An 18,270-nucleotide genomic window follows, 5' to 3' on the forward strand; every position below is an offset into this window, starting at 1 on the left:
TTATATGGGTTTTAAGATCACTAATTAAGATTATTTATTTTAAATTTTTTTTATTTTAATTTATATATATTTTTACACATAAATGTTATGAAAACTTATATTTTATAATTTTAATATATTTTCTATATTTAACATGATAAAAGATATAACCATATTAAAATATAAATATATATTGATAATGAATTATATGATTAATTTAGCGGTTGATTTTATTTGCAGATAATATTTTTATAGAAAAAAACATTGTCAACGAAAGAAAAAGAACCTCTATTAACTGCGTTAAGACAAGACAAGACAAGAACAGGGTATTGCCTTGAATTCCGCTGATGAAGCCACGTGGCTAAACGAGGTTTCTCCTTATCTTTGGTAATATAAGTACAATCATTGCCCAATAATTTACTTATCCGACACAGTTTACACCATTGTTCTTTTGCGCTTTCTTCCAATCTGCCGTCTCTCTCTTTTTCTTCTCTTTCTGACATCCTCTGTTTCAGCTTAGAACAGAGCTTTGAGCTTTCACAGAGACCAACAATGGAGGTACAGGGTAAGCGCTTGAAGCCACGCCTCGATCGCCGCAACGCCATGAAGAACATCACTTACAAAGTCTCCTCTTCTTTCACCCCTTCCTCCATTGACCTTCCTCCTTCTTTGAACCACCAAAAAAGCTTCAGGGTCAAGGGCATCGACGACGGCGAGTTTGACCTCATCTTCCGCACCCTCGGTCTCTCTGGACCCGAAGACTTTTCTATTCCAACCGCAGCTTGGGAAAAAGCCCAAAGGTCTCGCCTTTCTCCTTCCCCTGTCACCACCAAGAACATCATCAACCTCCAGGTTGTTGATGAAGCACATGAACACCAAGCCCCACTTCCAATTCCACCTAAAACTGAATCTGGGGTTGGCTTCAATGTCGATGTTAGGCTGAAAAATCTAAGCTTTCAGCAACTTGATGGTGGGGGCATCAAGGGTGTTAGGCCTCCACCGGTGATGTTGCGGCCACCATTTGATGATGATGACAATGATGTTGATGTTGTGGATTCACCTTCGAGGGAACAAGATGAAAGGTACTTTGAAGAGAGTGGGGACCTTGATGTTTCTGATGATGATGATAGTGATGTTGCTAGTGGTGAGGTTTCCGATGATGTTGTTGGCGAGTCAAATGTTCATAACGTGTCTCCAAATGGTTCTTTTAGGAGAACGTTTATGTCGTGGCAAAAGGGCGAGATTCTTGGTAAAGGCTCATTTGGAACGGTTTATGAAGGCTTTACCGAGTGAGTATTCCTTTCTTGAGTTTCTTCGCTTCCATCTTCTTTCAATTCAAGTCATTTTTAGATACTAATATCTTGCCATAAATACTAATATTAGAAAACTCAAGTCATCTTCTTCTAGCTTAATATGTCTAAGCACTAGCAATTAGTTACTATTTGGGAATTTACTTTGGGGCAGATTCAGTTAGTTAATTTTCCCTTACCAATAGCTGATAAATCTTTTATGGCAGTGATGGATTCTTTTTTGCGGTGAAGGAGGTATCTTTGTTGGATGAAGGAAGCCAGGGCAAACAGAGCATTTTCCAACTTCAACAGGTCAGAAATCAGAATCACTCAACTCTTTTCATCTAAAGCTTATATTAGTACATTCCATCTTACAAGTCAATGTTTGATTGTGTGAATATTTTGTGGCCTTCTTTTCAGGAAATATATCTTCTGAGTCAATTTGAACATGAGAACATAGTTAGATATCTTGGCACAGACAAGGTATGCTCGAAATTTTTGACTGAATAAATATTAGTTCTTTATCTATTGAGCTAATGTGGCAACTCTATACAAACTGTTGTAGTTTGATTATGTAAATGATGATTGTATTTTAATCTTTATTTCTCAGGACAATAACATGCTATACATCTTTCTCGAGCTTGTAACAAAAGGATCATTGGCAAGTCTTTATAGAAAGTATCGTTTAAAGGATTCTCAGGTTTCGGCATACACAAGACAGATTCTAAGTGGTTTGAAGTATCTCCATGATCGTAACGTGGTTCACAGGTAACATTGAACTTTTTAATTCTATCTTACTGCAATGTAATAATGATTTTACACCTGCAATATTCTAATGAAAAAAAAAAATCGAATTTCTTTTAGGGACATCAAGTGTGCTAATATATTGGTTGATGCAAATGGATCCGTGAAGCTTGCAGATTTTGGGTTGGCAAAGGTGCCTTTCTTTATCAAAACAATTTCCAAATAGCTGCTAACTACATCTTAAAAATGTGATTTCCAAATGCTAACAACAATCAATTATGTGTTGATCAGGCAACTAAATTAAACGATGTTAAATCAAGCAAAGGTTCTCCATATTGGATGGCCCCTGAGGTTTGTCTCTGCATGTAGTTTCAATCATTTTTAATCTACTTGAAAATTAATGTTACTAACAAAAATTCTGCATTGTTGGATGATAGGTTGTTAACTTACGAAACCGTGGTTATGGACTAGCAGCTGATATATGGAGCTTAGGATGTACAGTTTTGGAGATGTTAACACGGCAACCTCCTTATTCTCATTTAGAAGGAGTATGTCTAACATTTATTAATTTACTATATATAGACATGGATGAAAACTGAGGATGATAGATAGTAATATGTTGAAATTTTTTGTTAAAACTTAAAACAGATGCAAGCGCTATTTCGGATTGGAAGGGGTGAAGCACCTCCAGTTCCTGAAACATTATCAAAAGATGCAAGAGATTTCATAATGAAATGCTTACAAGTGAATCCAAGTAAAAGGCCAACTGCTACTCAGCTGTTGGATCATCCATTTGTAAAGAGGCCACTTCTATCTCCCATAAGTCTTGTCTCTCCACGCATTAATCTTCTTCTGTCTTAAGACCCCTCAGTTACCAACAGGATATAGTGTTGCCATAGGAGTTGAAATGTAAATAGCTAGCTAAGAGGAAAAATAGGTAGCTGACACAGATAAGCAGCATTATTTTATTTTATTTTATTTTTTGTGTGTTTTTGCAGAGTTACATCTGTCATTCAGAAGGTAAAAAATGAAATGTAGGAAAATAACTACCAGTCTTAAGTGGATTTTCAATTTTACAAAGAAAAATACTCAGGTAAGAATATCATGAACATTACATAGTTTAAAACCTATAATTAATTGGCTAAAGATCTCTTGCATAAAGGACAATATCGCATATTCTTTTACTCACCAACTCTCAGAAGAAAAATAGAAGAAAATAAAAAACAGAAGAAACCAAGGAATATTTCTCAACAAATAAACATTTTTATTTCATGGAACTTATAACTATGGTACATATGTTTGCTAGGCAAAATTTTCTAATAAAAAAATAATCTATAATAACCAAGAATCAAAGACGGTGGAAAAAAGAAAATAGTATTTTACAGAAATCAACCTTGTTTTGCTAAGCTAATACTTAATAGGCATGACTACGTATGATGACATAATGTGATTCAAACTTTATTTTACAATTTGACTAATCTTTACATTCAAGAGACTTCTCAAAACATCTACAGCTTGGCACACATGATAACTCGATTTAATAATTGTAATAATAACATCCAAGCACAATTTTCAGCTTAAAAAAAAACAAGTTAAGCACTCTAGATGCTATAGCATATATATGCACAATGCCTCAATCTCTACTCTCAGGCTGGCGATTTGTATTCAATATATTGGTGAATTGGGATGGAAATGAACCCCTGTATGCCTCAGAGACAGCAGTTGCAGTTTCTGATAGTTCCCTATTCATCTCTGAAATTTTAGAACCCACGTATTCTTTATACTTTGATACTGAATCAACCAACTTCAGGAGCTCACGAGCACGCATTTGGATTTCCTCTTCACTTTGCTTAATTGCTTCCTGCAAATTCAATTGGGCAGCCTGAAAAAGAAACCAGAACGGATGCAATCATGTTACACAAGAACCATGCCAGAAACATAACTTATCTCTCAAGATTGATTGAGTCCTAAACACAACGAAGAGAATGACGCCAGAGACATGTTTCAAGTCTTCACAACTTCAATTACTTACTGAAGAATTAACAACCATGGAATTACCTTCAGAACCTCAGCTGCCTCTCTTTCCATAATGTCCAGGTCATGACCAGCTACGTGGACATCCTCCAACATTCGCTTTGCTTCAGCTGAACATCTATTTACATAATCTTGTGTTTCATTCTTTATCATGTTTAGTTCAGCTTCCATCTGGTGGATAATGTAACACACAGCAGAAGAACAAAAGTCAGGCAACAGTTTTCACAGGGTAGACGACTTCTGCTTCCAATACGCATCTAAATGACTCTGACAAAGTGAGAAAAGATTGCCAGAAAATATAGAGAAATTAAATCAACAGTAGATGCAAAGCATAAATTTAGTTTGTGTGTAATACAGTAGAGTAAATATGGCAACTAAAAGATGGGAAAAAAAAAACAAATATTTTGAATAGCTGAATCATCATCTGCAATTACTGCAGACATGATTGTAATGCAAGTACAACTGAATAATTGATGATTCTAAATTCCCAAGGACAGAAAAACAACAAAACCATAAAGACGACTCAAGTATGATAAGTCATTGCGTTGGAAACATAGGTAAAATGTATAAGCTACAGTAAAGACCCTGGACCAACTCCTACATTCCAAAAGCAGTGCAGCATGCTGCCACCATCACTTAAATTAAATTTACACCTATTCATTATTGCATTTTGTTAATAGCAAAACTTTCCAGTAGAAGAACATCAAGTTCACAATTATCTTTGGCTAATCTACACAGATGAAAATCAAAATCTCCCCCTTGAAGGTTGAAACTTAAAGTGACACAGCATAGTACACACTGGTTATCTGTGACAGGATAAAAGTATAGAATCAACATTAATAAAGTTCTGAGCATGATCATGCACTTACTTTATCAATCTGTGACTGCAATGTTGCAACATTATTTCTTTTTTCCTCAAGCCTAGCAGCATTTTCATTGGACATCTGCTGATAGGAAATTAACTCTTCCCATCTCCCCATAGAAATCTTCTTAATGTCCTCAGCGTATGAGTTAAGTGCAGGCTTCAGACTCAATTTATGGTCAAAACCCATAATCTCAGCAGGCGTAGTTCCCTTGGCATTCAACTGATACTGAATATCATCACCGATCTTCAACCTAGAAACACCAGCAAGGAGGTTTAGATGTCCAGACTTGACTGTAAAGATAGACAACAAACACAACATCTATCTAATAGAAATAAGATCAATAGAATTTGCTTCATTTTGACAAAACAGTCAATAATCTATAGATATTATTAATGGAGCACAATTCAACCTCCTCAGCTCTTGGTTGCAATCCAAAGCAAGCACCTCAAGCTCCTTGAACTTGTGAGAAAGATTATTCTCCAGTTCCCAGAACTTGTCCTCCCAAACATTCCGGGCAAGCTCGCCCTCCTGGATCTCCCTCTCCAAAGCCTGCAACTCCCTCTTCATCCTCTCCACATCCCTCACATTCACAGGCTGTGCCTCTACCGTCCTCCTGAGTTCCTTGTTCTCCTCGCAAACCCTACGGTTCTCCTGCTCCTTCGCCTCCAGAACCTTCTCCTTCTCTGCCAGCACCTTCTCCATCTCCTCAATCTTCCTCCCAACATCCTCAATCAGAAGATTAAACTTCTTCACATCGTCCTCTAGCATGCCCTTGTAATCAAAACAAACAACAATTGAGCAGTCAAACCAAACTGAATTCAAAATAGAGGAATTCTAAGTCATCTAACTACCTTAGTCTTCTCCAGCTCCTCCTTCTTTACGGGATGCAACCTCAGCCTCTCCAAGTCATCCCTCAAACTCTTGAGCTCATTGTTGGCAGCCTCGAGCTTCTCCTGGGCGAGGGCCTTCTGGTGGTTGAGCTTGTCGATGATGTCGAGTTCGAGTTCTTCAACCACATCATCATGGCCCTTAATGTAGTTAAGATAGGAATTGAGGGTGTACTGGTGGACAAGGTTGACCTGGAGGAGGGAAGAGACGGTATTGGAGGTGGATTGGGAGAGATGAGAGCCGAAGGAGGCGATCTGAAGGAGCCAGTGAATGAGTGCGAGCAAGTAAGGCCACTGGTGAGGGGCAGCGGGGGATTTGAGGATGGACTTGTTGAGCTTGAACGGGTAATTGAGGCGCTTCAGGAGAGGGGGAAGATCCTCTTCGAGTTTCGACACAGGGTACTCGATCTCTCTCAGAAGCAACTTTAGGGTATCGATGATGTGCTTCGCGGAAGGTGTGGTGCCGCCGGATTTGAAGCTGATGGTAGAGTTCCGCGACTTTAGGAACGAGTTGATGGCGGAAATGAACGATTGCTGCGAGTGGCGCTCCTTGTAGTCCTCGAACCTCGTGCGCCCCGCGCCGCCTCCGGCGGAAGAAGGGCGGCTGCTTGCGAAACTGGCGTCGGAGTCGCGGGGGAACTGATTGCGCTGATGGAAATCCAGCGGAGTTGGCGGCGGCGGCGGAATGAATGAGTCCTTTTGTCGGCGGGGTCCAGCACCGGGCCTCATATCTGCTGTTAATGGTGGTTGGAATTGGAGAACACTTCAATTTTGAGAAGAAATCAGTGTGAGAGTGAGAGGTTACATTTCTGAATTTTGTGGGGAGTTCCCGCTCAAAGTGTCCCTCGTATGTTTCCTAGAGAAAATGGTGTACATGGGCCACTCTCTTTAATTCCATAAAAAAATATATATATCGAAATAGTAAAATATATTTAAATAATTTTTAAATACGATAAAAATAACAAATAAAAATAATACTTTATAAATGATAAACGATTTATATGTTTCAATTCGAAATTTTTTGAAAATATTTGTATAATATTTATAAAATTTATGCAAAATAAAATCAATTTTTAAATCTTATATTCATTTTTTAATATTTTGGTATTCAGTATCGTGCATAATTTATGAATATTCTTTCTAAAAATATGTCGGTTGAATAAAAACATAATCTGAATAAAATTTCTAAAATGCGTTTAATACCGAGAATCAATTCATAATCATTCTTACTAAAAATATGTCAGTGCACTAAAAACATCGATTAATCTTCACGTACAAGCCTTTTCATTATAAAAGTCTTACAAGTTTTCAATATCTTTTATTCCTAAAACGCGCTTCTCATAGCACGTATGTTTCACGCGTCTCCGTAACAGATTTTTCAATCAATCAACGCGTGAATATATAACTTTCTTTTTCAAAAGGATTTTGTTTCCTTCTTCGAATTTCTTCTGCGTTTTTTTGTCTTCTCTTTTCGATCTCTTTCGTGCGTTTCTCTCTGTTTTATCCTTCGCCGTTTACGTAAGTTTCTCTCTCTGTTCTCTTTTTTCGATTTTCTCGTTTTTCATTATTTCTGAAATCAAGCTCTGAAATTGTTTTGAAGATAATGGATGATTCAACTTCAGATTATCAACTGAACCAGAGCAAAGTGGATTTTAAATTTGAATCCAATGAAGTTTCTGAGGTATATAGTTTAATTCCAGTTAATAATTGAATCTGAATTTGAATCAAGTTAGTAGTTTATGATTGTGTAGCTGAATAATACGTAGACTTTACCTGTGAAACTTGTTATTCATTGTTCCTTGTTTGAATTGAATCTAATGTACTAGTTCTGATGAATTTTCTGCATTTTATATCAGACGTTCGGGTGTAAATCAGGAATATTTGGGTATATTTTAGGAAAGTTTGAGTTTATGACTTTTCATCTCACTGAGGGTGAATTGTCTTATTCTTTTAGTTAAATTGTTTTAGTTTCTGTTTAATGATGATTCATGAATCTGATTTTTTGTTATTTTTTATGATGGTTTTATAGTTTTATTTGCATTCTATAGCTTATGCTTGTTTTAATATGGTGTATTTTGGATGTATTTTGCAGCCCATCTATGGTATTGATGAGCAGTTTGTTCTCCACATACAAGCATTTTTCTCATACAAGTCTTTACAAGTCTTCTCCTCTTTTTATTGTTTTGAATCCAATCAAGTGGCTGAGGTGTGGTTTAATTCAGAAGAAAAAAATGTAGCATTAGAAGAAACATTTTTTGTACAAAAATGCTATTTGTACATTAAAATTAGCTACTAAAATCAGCCACCAATGTATTTGTGTATAAATACATGTGTAGTTTAATTTATTTTCAAGGGTTAATACTCAAATCGTCCCTGAAAGATCACGCGATCTTCATTTTCTTCCCCGAATGATTTTTTTAATCAAATTAGTCCCCGAAAGAATTATTTTAAACCACGTTCGTCCTTCCGTTAACTGAGTGACGTCGCCGTTAGAAATCTGCTAACGTGGATTGTGACTTGGCTGCCCACCCTAATCAAACGACATCGTTTGGCAACTTCAGAGTGTTGCAATGAAACGCCTGCGTTTTGAGGGTAGAGTGTAACGTTTTACACTTTGTCTTTGATCTCTAACCTTACTTATTCTTCTTCATTCCCAGCGTGACTCTCTGTTTCTCTGACCCCTAACCAAGCATCACGAAGACGAAGAAGACCGCCCCATTGTCCGCAACCATTGGAGTAGTCGTGGAGCATTGTTCATGCGTCTGCTCTGGATCTTGGTGGGAAACCTGAACGCAAGTACACATCATTGTTTCTGCATTCGAAGTGAGAGGTAAAATTTTTTGTATCTTGTGAAAAAAAATTGGTAAAACTATGTAAACCCCTAGTTTCCGCATTATTTGATTGAGTCACCGTTAAGAATCTGTTAGTGCATAGGGTCTAGGGTTTCATCCCAGGGTTTGGTTTATGATCGGCTGAATGCATAAATGAGGAAAGACTCTGTTTTTTTGGCTTAGAAAAAATGATAACTATTTTTGTGTTAATGGAGTAATGGTTACTGGTTTAGTTGCTGTGTTGGTGATGATTTAGTGTTTTTCATGTTCTGTTTTAATTTTTGTATAGGGTTTGGAGGCCTTGAAATTCTAAGATGGAGGGTCCTCCGATGACTTTCATATTTCATCATGGTGGAAGCTTTAAAAATAATGAGAAAGGAAGTAGAATCTACGAACCAGATAATACAGAAGTACTGATGGGGGTTGATGGGGATACGTTGGACGTGTTTTTTGTTAAAGGATACTATAAGGAACTGGGATATGCTGGGGGGTATATGTTGGTGGAAGGTTCCTTGGCTGTCGCTTGAGAGTGGGCTGAGGAAGTTGGAGACTGATAAAGATCTGCTCAAATTGTGTAAGACTTGTAAAAGGAATCACAATGTCATGAACATATTCTTTGAACATGGAGTTTCAGAGCCACACGTGGTGGAATGCATGAGTGAGGAAGATGATGTAATTCTGTCAACCAATGCACCTTTGTTGAAGCTGCCCAGCACACAACCTGCAATGCAAGCAACGAAAATTGTATCCCAGCCCACAATAAAGGAGCTGGTGTGGGAATGTGCTAGATCCAGGACTGTTAGTGACTTTGAAAGAAACATGAAGAGGGTGAAGGTGTTAAATGAACGAGCATGGGCTTATCTGGATAAGTGGCCGAAAGAATCATGGACCAAATCTCATTTTCGTGAAGGGCCTAAAATGGACACTATCTGTAACAATACCTGTGAATCGTTTAATGCAAGGACCAAGCATGATAGGGCTAAGCCTATCCTTACATTGGCAAAGGAAATTAGGAGGATCATAATGAAGTCCATGATCGACAATAGGCAGAAACTGGCAAACTACCATGGTATTCTGCCTCCAGTGCAACAGAGCAGGCTTGAGGCAATGACAAAGCTTTCCCAGCATTGGAGCCCACAATGGAGTGGTGATCAGAATGAGGAGTTATACGAGGTTCACGGCTGGCCAACGACAATGGTTGTTGACTTAGGAAAGCGAACTTGCACATGCAAATTCTGGCAATTGACAGGTATATATTCTCACTCTTTATGCAGAAACTGAAGTGTACTATAAATGAACAATGCAAAACTATGTCTGAAATATTAACTGCATGCACAGGTATGCCTTGTATGCATGCCATATCATGTATACAAGATAAAAATGATAAGAGGGCTGAGGAATACTGCCATGAGTGGTTAACCATGGAATCATACCGAAAAACGTATGCTTTCCATGTTAACCCAGTCAAGGGCCAAAATTTATGGGAAAAAACAGGTTGTCCTGCACCAGTTTTCCCTCCAATTAAGCCCAAACCAGGTAGACCCACAAAGAATAGAAGAAAAGACAAAGATGAGGGAAGGTCTGGGTCCAAGACAAGAATAAAGAAAAAATATAACCCCATCCGATGCATGTTCTATGGTGAGGTTGGACACAACAAGAGAACATGCAAAATGAAAAAACAGGCTGAAGCTGAAGAAGAAGCACGTTTAATGCAGCTGCAACTGGCATTAACGAAACCTAACACAGATTCACCAAATGAGCTCCCAACTGATGCTACTGATGCTACTCCAGATAATCCTATCCCATTGTCTGTTTCCCCACCACCACAGCGATCGAATGCAGCCACTGAATCAACATCGGTTTGATTAACTACTTTAATTTCAATTTCATGTTACTCCATCTGTCTAGTTTCTCTATTCATGTGTTTACTTCACATGTCATGCAGGCTAAGGTGAGGGAAAGACCACCAAAGCTTCAAGTTTGTAAGGGAAAAGGGAAAAGAGCTGCCTCTCCCCAACCTGCTCCACCAACAGCAACAACTCCAATTTCTGCTGGAACAATCAAAGGATCTAGTGCTGCGACAACCAAGAAGCTTGCAAGTTTTATGACCTTCGTCCCGACTCCAGGGTTCAAACGGCCAAGGAAGAAAGACGACGCCATCTGAAGCACATTAATCGGAACATATGCAAATTTTTTTTTTGGTTTTAGGCTATAGACTAGGAAAGATATGTTTGTGTTAAACACTATCTAGTATCAATGTTTTGTAAGGCCTCTATTTTGGGTGCATGTTTTGCCTTGGTATGAAGTGTTTCTGTTGAATCACTTTTAGGAACTCTACTACCTTTTGTGTTGACACTTTATATTAAGAAATTTAAGGAACTTTATTATCTTGTTATGTCTTTGGTTTGCCATTTGCTTCTTTACATATTATCTTTTCATCACAGGTGTATTCAAAATCCAAATTGCCATTTATAACCTCTAGTTTCAGATTACAATACTTTAGCCAGGGTACTAGAAACAACGAAACCAGCTCCCTAAATCACATCACCATATCACATTCACTCAGTCCTACTTGTACATATATGACATGCAAAGTAAAGCTCCTACTAAGATGACTAGCATCACACTAGTGAACATGAAGCACATTAACATTCTATGTACTCTGACTTCTGCTTCTAAACTACTTATTCTCCATGCTAACTTAACCTTCCAATCTTCATAATCAATGTCCAGTTCTCCTTCGATTTTTGGGACACCCCTGGAATCTTCTGCAACAGCTACATTTTCATTTTCTTCCACCCATTTAAAAAAATTGCAATGGTTCCCTTTCTAAAAACATTGAACAACAGTGTAAACCCCAGAACAAGAGTAAAAGCCAACATGATGGTATCATTCATACAAAATTAAACTCACTCGATATCTTGCATAAGTATGAAACAACCGATCCGAATTCTTTGATGTCCCAGATTTCTTAATCAAAGTTTTTAAACCACAGAAACAGGTTTCCTCATGGTTTTGTCTTCTTCTTCGCATGGACGAGCTTGACGTATAACTACTGTGTGAGTGCGACGGAAACCTACCACCGGACCCTCCACTTTCGCTTCCCATCATGGCACCGAGGTCTGCGACAACGCTCAAGCAAGGCAATCGTGTTCTTTGAAGATTGGGAATTAGGGTTTATTTATTTGACACTTAGGGACCAAATTGACGCAACACCCTAAACATATCTCGTCATCAATACACACACCATATGCCAGGTGTTAGAGTGGGCAGCCAAGTCACAATCCACGTCAGCAGATTTCTAACGGCGACGTCACTCAGTTAACGGAAGAACGAACGTGGTTTAAAATAATTCTTTAGGGGACTAATTTGATTAAAAAAATCATTCGGGGACGAAAATGAAGATCGCGTGATCTTTCAGGGACGAATTTGGGTATTAACCCTTATTTTCAATGTATATTTGTATTCCAATATGTATTTTATACTGGTGGCTGACTTTGGTGGCTAATTTTAGTGTACACATAGCATAACTTATTTCTGTATTTGCAGCAAATTTTGGTGTAAAACAAAGATATTTGGGTGTAACACGAAAATATTTGGGTGTATTTTAAGGAATTTTAGGTGTATTTTTATTTTGATAAGTTCTGCATAATTTAGAACTCTTTCTCTTCCTCCTCCTCATCTTTTACTGCTTCGTTTTTTTCATCATCATCACCATCTTCTTCTTCTTTTTTTCTTATTCATCTTTTCCTTTTTATTTTACCTTCTCAAGTTTCTTCTTGTTTTACTCTTAACAAGAATAAAAATAAAAAATTAAACAAAGAAGAAGAAGAAACACATAATGCTCCAAAATTACTTGAAAAATGATGAATTTTATATTCATTTAACTAAAAGAAAGAAAGAAATAAGGAAAAGAAGAAGAAAAAAAATACAGCATTAGAGGAAATATTTTTCTGTATAAAAATACTATTTGTACACTAAAATTAACCATTAAAATCAGCCACCAATGTATTTATTTGTGTATAAATACATGTGTGGTTTAATTTATTTTCAATGTATATTTGTATTCTAGTATGTATTTTATACTGGTGGCTGACTTTGGTGGCTGATTCTAGTGTACACGTAGCATAACTCATTTTTGTATTTGCAATAAATTTGGGTGTAAAACAAAGATATTTGGGTGTAACACGAAGATATTTGAGTGTATTTTAAAGAATTTTAGGTGTATTTTTATTCTGATAAGTTCTGCATAATTTAGAACACTTCTTCTTCCTCTTTTTCATCTGTGCTGGTTCTTTTTTTTTATCATTATCACCATCTTCTTTTTTTTCTTATTTATCTTTTCCTTTTTGTTTTACCTTCTCAAGTTTCTTCTTTTTTTACTCTCTTAACAAGAATAAAAACAAAAAAATCAAACAAAGAAGAAGAAGAAACACATAATGTTGCAAAATTACTTGGAAGATGATGAACTCACATTTATTTAACTAAAAGAAAGAAAGAAATAAGGAAAAGAAGAAGAAAAAAAATGCAGCTTTAGAGGAAACATTTTTCTGTACAAAAATGCTATTTGTACAGTAAAATTAGCCACTAAAATCATCCACCAATGTATTTGTGTATAAATACATGTGTGGTTTAATTTATTTTCAATGTATATTTGTATTCCAGTATGTATTTTATACTGGTGGCTGACTTTGGTGGTTGATTTTAGTGTACACGTAGCATAACTCATTTCTGTATTTGCAGTAAATTTGGGTGTAACACGAATATATTTGAGTATAAAACGAAGATATTTGAGTGTATTGTTATTCTGATAAGTTCTGCATAATTCAGAACTCTTCCTCTTCCTCCTTCTCATCTTTTGCTGTTTCTTCTTCTTCATCTTATTTCATATTCTCATAATTCTTTTTGGGAGGAAAAAATCAAACAAAGAAGAAAAAAATACATAATGTTGCAAAATCAAAAGAAGAATGAGAAAAAACACGACAATGAAGATGAAACACGCAAAGAAAAAGGAGGAAAAACACAAAGAAGAATGAGAAGAAGAAGGAAGAAGAGGAGGAGGAGGAGAAACACGAAGAAAAAATAACAGTTGTGGTTTTCATTGAGGAAGAAGAGGAAGAGTCGTTCATAATGGTGACTGAGCACTTTGGAAACGTGATGCGCATGTTAACACGCTTTTGTGGGTGAGTGTAGCTTTTGTTGGATTTGGCCCAACTTGTAAGACTTATAAGTCAAAAAGACTTGTATGTGTAACATAACTGAATACTTATATGCTATAGAATCACGAAAAAAAAAGTAATGATATATCCAGACAAATTTTTTTTGTTGAATTTTTGTTAACTTAATTATATTTAATTAAAAAAACACTTATTGAGAAAAAGCATAATTATATAGGCCAATTATATATTGCTATCTCATCTGTGACGTGACATGTTCATTAAAAAAACAATCATGCTACATTACCAACTTTCTATTTGCCAAGATCTGCCAACTTTAGTTGGGCTGGACATCAAGTCCATCCACTCACCAAAGCCACATCTAAGTTAACCATGGTTTAAACCTAATTTACCACGTTAACCTAAATTACCATTCCCCCAAATTGACTGACGGTGGACCATCTCTCCCAACCCCCCTTATCCGCATCCAACGCCAAATAAAATCCTTTGTTGCCGTCTCTGCCGGTCTCCGCCGTCAAGGGAAAGTCAACGCCGGCAGACCACCAAACCACAACATCGAGAGTATGGTCCGATAGTTGTCGTGAAGTCGCTTGGTCTGTTGCATGTGCTCATCGGAGGTGCCTCGAAGACGCATCAGACTGTCTGGCCTTGTACAAGATGCAGCAACCTAGCACAGACTCTCCACAAGCCGCGGCTGAATTTGTAGGGCTGTGTGGGTTCGCTAGAAATCCTGTGGCTTTCTGGATTCGCTGTTGCCACCAAGCGCCACTCGTTCACTGACGGACGAGCCCAAGTAGAAGCGTGTCTTTCCTTGGGCACCACTGCGATACTACGAGGTTAGTGGGTATTTGAGATCTAAATTAGGTGCTTGTATATGTTTCTAATTCTGAGTATTACATTTTTGACCCTGCGCTTCCCGTGAGAGATAAAGCCATCATACGCAACTATATTGCACAAGAACAGAAAAACAACAAAACCATAAAGACGACTCAAGTATGATAAGTCATTGCGTTGGAAACATAGGTAAAATGTATAAGCTACAGTAAAGACCCTGGACCAACTCCTACATTCCAAAAGCAGTGCAGCATGCTGCCACCATCACTTAAATTAAATTTACACCTATTCATTATTCCATTTTGTTAATAGCAAAACTTTCCAGTAGAAGAACATCAAGTTCACAATTATCTTTGGATAATCTACACAGATGAAAATCAAAATCTCCCCCTTGAAGGTTGAAACTTAAAGTGACACAGAATAGTACACACTGGTTATCTGTGACAGGATAAAAGTATAGAATCAACATTAATAAAGTTCTGAGCATGATAATGCACTTACTTTATCAATCTGTGACTGCAATGTTGCAACATTATTTCTTTTTTCCTCAAGCCTAGCAGCATTTTCATTGGACATTTGCTGATAGGAAATTAACTCTTCCCATCTCCCCATAGAAATCTTCTTAATGTCCTCAGCGTATGAGTTAAGTGCAGGCTTCAGACTCAATTTATGGTCAAAACCCATAATATCAGCAGGCGTAGTTCCCTTGGCATTCAACTGATACTGAATATCATCACCGATCTTCAACCTAGAAACACCAGCAAGGAGGTTTAGGGTGCCTAGACTTGACTGTAAAGATAGACAACAAACACAACATCTATCTAATAGAAATAAGATCAATAGAATTTGCTTCATTTTGACAAAACAGTCAATAATCTATAGATATTATTAATAGAGCAGAATTCAACCTCCTCAGCTCTTGGTTGCAATCCAAAGCAAGCGCCTCAAGCTCCTTGAACTTGTGAGAAAGATTATTCTCCATTTCCCAGAACTTGTCCTCCCAAACATTCCGGGCAAGCTCGCCCTCCTGGATCTCCCTCTCCAAAGCCTGCAACTCCCTCTTCATCCTCTCCACATCCCTCGCATTCACAGGCTGTGCCTCTACCGTCCTCCTGAGTTCCTTGTTCTCCTCGCAAACCCTATGGTTCTCCCGCTCCTTCGCCTCCAGAACCTTCTCCTTCTCTGCCAGCACCTTCTCCATCTCCTCAATCTTTCTCCCAACATCCTCAATCAGAAGATTAAATTTCTTCACATCGTCCTCTAGCATGCCCTTGTAATCAAAACAAACAACAATTGAGCAGTCAAACCAAACTGAATTCAAAATAGAGGAATTCTAAGTCATCTAACTACCTTAGTCTTCTCCAGCTCCTCCTTCTTTACGGGATGCAACCTCAGCCTCTCCAAGTCATCCCTCAAACTCTTGAGCTCATTGTTGGCAGCCTCGAGCTTCTCCTGGGCGAGGGCCTTCTGGTGGTTGAGCTTGTCGATGATGTCGAGTTCGAGTTCTTCAACCACATCATCATGGCCCTTAATGTAGTTAAGATAGGAATTGAGGGTGTACTGGTGGACAAGGTTGACCTGGAGGAGGGAAGAGACGGTATTGGAGGTGGATTGGGAGAGGTGAGAGCCGAAGGAGGCGATCTGAAGGAGCCAGTGAATGAGTGCGAGCAAGTAAGGCCACTGGTGAGGGGCAGCGGGGGATTTGAGGATGGACTTGTTGAGCTTGAACGGGTAATTGAGGCGCTTCAGGAGAGGGGGAAGATCCTCTTCGAGTTTCGACACAGGGTACTCGATCTCTCTCAGAAGCAACTTTAGGGTTTCGATGATGTCCTTCGCGGAAGGTGTGGTGCCGCCGGATTTGAACCTGATGGTAGACTCCCGCGACTTTAGGAACGAGTTGATGGCGGAAATCACTGATTGCTGAAAGTGGCGCTCCTTGTAGTCCTCGAACCTCGTGCGCCCCGCGCCGCCTCCGGCGGAAGAAGGGCGGCTGCTTGCGAAACTGGCGTCGGAGTCGCGGGGGAACTGATTGCGCTGATGGAAATCCAGCGGAGTTGGCGGCGGCGGCGGAATGAATGAGTCATCGGGTTGTCGGCGGGATCCGGCGGGGGGTCTCATATCTACTGTTAACCGTAGTTGTAATCGGAGAACACTTTAATTTTGAAAAGAAATCCGTGTGAGGGTGAGAGGTTACTTTTCCCAATTTTTTGGGGAGTTCCCGCTCAAAGTGGCCATTATTTCAATCTCCATTTTAGTCCCCAAATGATAAACTTAATCAAAAGAGTCTCCCAAAGATACTCGAGTTTAGTAAAGCTTTTACTTTTTAAAAGTAGCTTATAAAAGCTAACTTTTAAAAGATAGCTTTATAAAAGTTGTAGCATTTATGTTTGGTAAATTAAATTAAAAATAGCTTTCAATAAACACAAGTAACAACAATTGCGTTTGGTAAAATAGCTTTTAAAATTTAAAAATACTATAATAGATATAAATGCAAGCATTAAATTTGAAAATTAGTTAACATATGAGGTTATGTTAGACTTTTAAATTTTAAAAAGCACAAGCCAACTTTGAAAAGCTTCTTGTTAGGTGCTTTCAAAAGCACCCGTAACTTTTAAAAGATGCAAGCACAAGCACTTGAGTTTTTTAATTTACCAAACGCAAAATAAGGTGCTTGTACTTTTTAGAAGCACAAGCACCTCTCCAAAAAGCTTTACCAAACCAAGCCTCACGTTCGTCCTTCTGTCAGCTTCCTTGATGACTTGGCTCATGTCTGCTGACGTGTGACGTTAGCTGCCACCGTGGCAGAGACCAACGTGTCATAAGCTATTGCTGACAAGGTAACTTTGAAAAAACAGTTCAAATCAGTCCCTCAGTGTTTGAAACCTAATCCTAATTTCGACAATAAATACGTCGCGTTCAACAATCAGAAGGCCATATGCCTGGGTAAGTGTTGAAATTGCTAGTTTGGGGCGACGATGGAGGTAGCAAATGGAGGCCGTGGCGGTGGTGTGTCGTTTCCATCGAACGCCAATAATGGTTCCAGCGCTTTAATGCGAACCAGGAGGAAACCCATGAGGAATCATGTTTCTATTGGTTGAAGGCTGCGATAAAAAAATCTGGGACAGCAGAGAACCCAGATAGATTATTCCGTGCATGTCCAAGGTACCGGGTGAGTGTTGTGGAAGAAGTTAAAGGTTTTCCATGTTGTTCTGTGTTGTTGGATTTTTTTCAATTTTTTGTTTTCTGGTTTTTGAATTTGCAGAAGGGCAGTCACTGTAATTACTTTAAGTGGGTTGACGATGATGACTATGAAGGGGTGGCCGAAGGTGGAACAAAGAAAGATTATGGGGCTGAGCTGCAGGTTGAAAGTGACTATGATGAATGGAGATTGAAGGTGGCATGGAGACTGGGCAGCTTGGAAGCTGAAGTTAAAGCATTGAAACTGTTAATAGTTTTCATGTTTGTGGTAGTTGTCATTAATGTGATCCTTTGTTGTTTGTTATGTAGTTCCAAATAAACCAAATTCTGTTGATATGTCATGGTGTAATGAGATGAATGCCTTGAATGAGAATAGATGTTTGCATTTGGTTTTTTAAGATTAAGACAACACAATCCATCAAATGTTCCAA

General features: G+C 38.2%; 3 protein-coding genes across 5 annotated transcripts; 1 reads left to right on the forward strand and 2 right to left on the reverse strand.

Moving 5' to 3' along the window:
• On the forward strand, nucleotides 381–3,087 carry LOC107623959 (mitogen-activated protein kinase kinase kinase 1). Its single transcript, XM_016326371.2, has 8 exons — nucleotides 381–1,268; nucleotides 1,496–1,580; nucleotides 1,689–1,751; nucleotides 1,879–2,036; nucleotides 2,133–2,205; nucleotides 2,304–2,363; nucleotides 2,450–2,560; nucleotides 2,661–3,087. The coding sequence occupies exons 1-8, from the start codon at nucleotides 532–534 to the stop codon at nucleotides 2,871–2,873; spliced, it is 1,500 nt and encodes a 499-aa protein (XP_016181857.1). The 5' UTR covers nucleotides 381–531; the 3' UTR covers nucleotides 2,874–3,087.
• On the reverse strand, nucleotides 3,640–6,631 carry LOC107624288 (kinetochore protein NDC80 homolog). 2 transcript variants are annotated; one of them, XM_016326780.2, is made up of 5 exons: nucleotides 5,764–6,631; nucleotides 5,322–5,683; nucleotides 4,916–5,162; nucleotides 4,071–4,217; nucleotides 3,640–3,894 (listed from the first exon to the last, which is right to left on the reverse strand). In XM_016326780.2, the coding sequence occupies exons 1-5, from the start codon at nucleotides 6,526–6,528 to the stop codon at nucleotides 3,646–3,648; spliced, it is 1,770 nt and encodes a 589-aa protein (XP_016182266.1). In that variant the 5' UTR covers nucleotides 6,529–6,631; the 3' UTR covers nucleotides 3,640–3,645. The 2 variants fall into 2 exon arrangements, with proteins under 2 accessions (XP_016182266.1, XP_020968949.1); XM_021113290.1 differs by lacking the exon at nucleotides 3,640–3,894 and having other exon boundaries at nucleotides 4,195–4,313.
• LOC107624475 (kinetochore protein NDC80 homolog) lies at nucleotides 14,027–16,851 on the reverse strand. Of its 2 annotated transcripts, none has more exons than XM_016326965.2 (4): nucleotides 15,992–16,850; nucleotides 15,550–15,911; nucleotides 15,143–15,389; nucleotides 14,027–14,628 (listed from the first exon to the last, which is right to left on the reverse strand). In XM_016326965.2, the coding sequence occupies exons 1-4, from the start codon at nucleotides 16,757–16,759 to the stop codon at nucleotides 14,581–14,583; spliced, it is 1,425 nt and encodes a 474-aa protein (XP_016182451.1). In that variant the 5' UTR covers nucleotides 16,760–16,850; the 3' UTR covers nucleotides 14,027–14,580. The 2 variants fall into 2 exon arrangements, with proteins under 2 accessions (XP_016182451.1, XP_020968950.1); XM_021113291.1 differs by lacking the exon at nucleotides 14,027–14,628 and adding an exon at nucleotides 14,686–14,751 and having other exon boundaries at nucleotides 15,992–16,851.

This window comes from Arachis ipaensis, chromosome B10 (genome assembly GCF_000816755.2).
Source record: "Arachis ipaensis cultivar K30076 chromosome B10, Araip1.1, whole genome shotgun sequence".
NCBI classification, from domain to species: domain Eukaryota; kingdom Viridiplantae; phylum Streptophyta; class Magnoliopsida; order Fabales; family Fabaceae; genus Arachis; species Arachis ipaensis.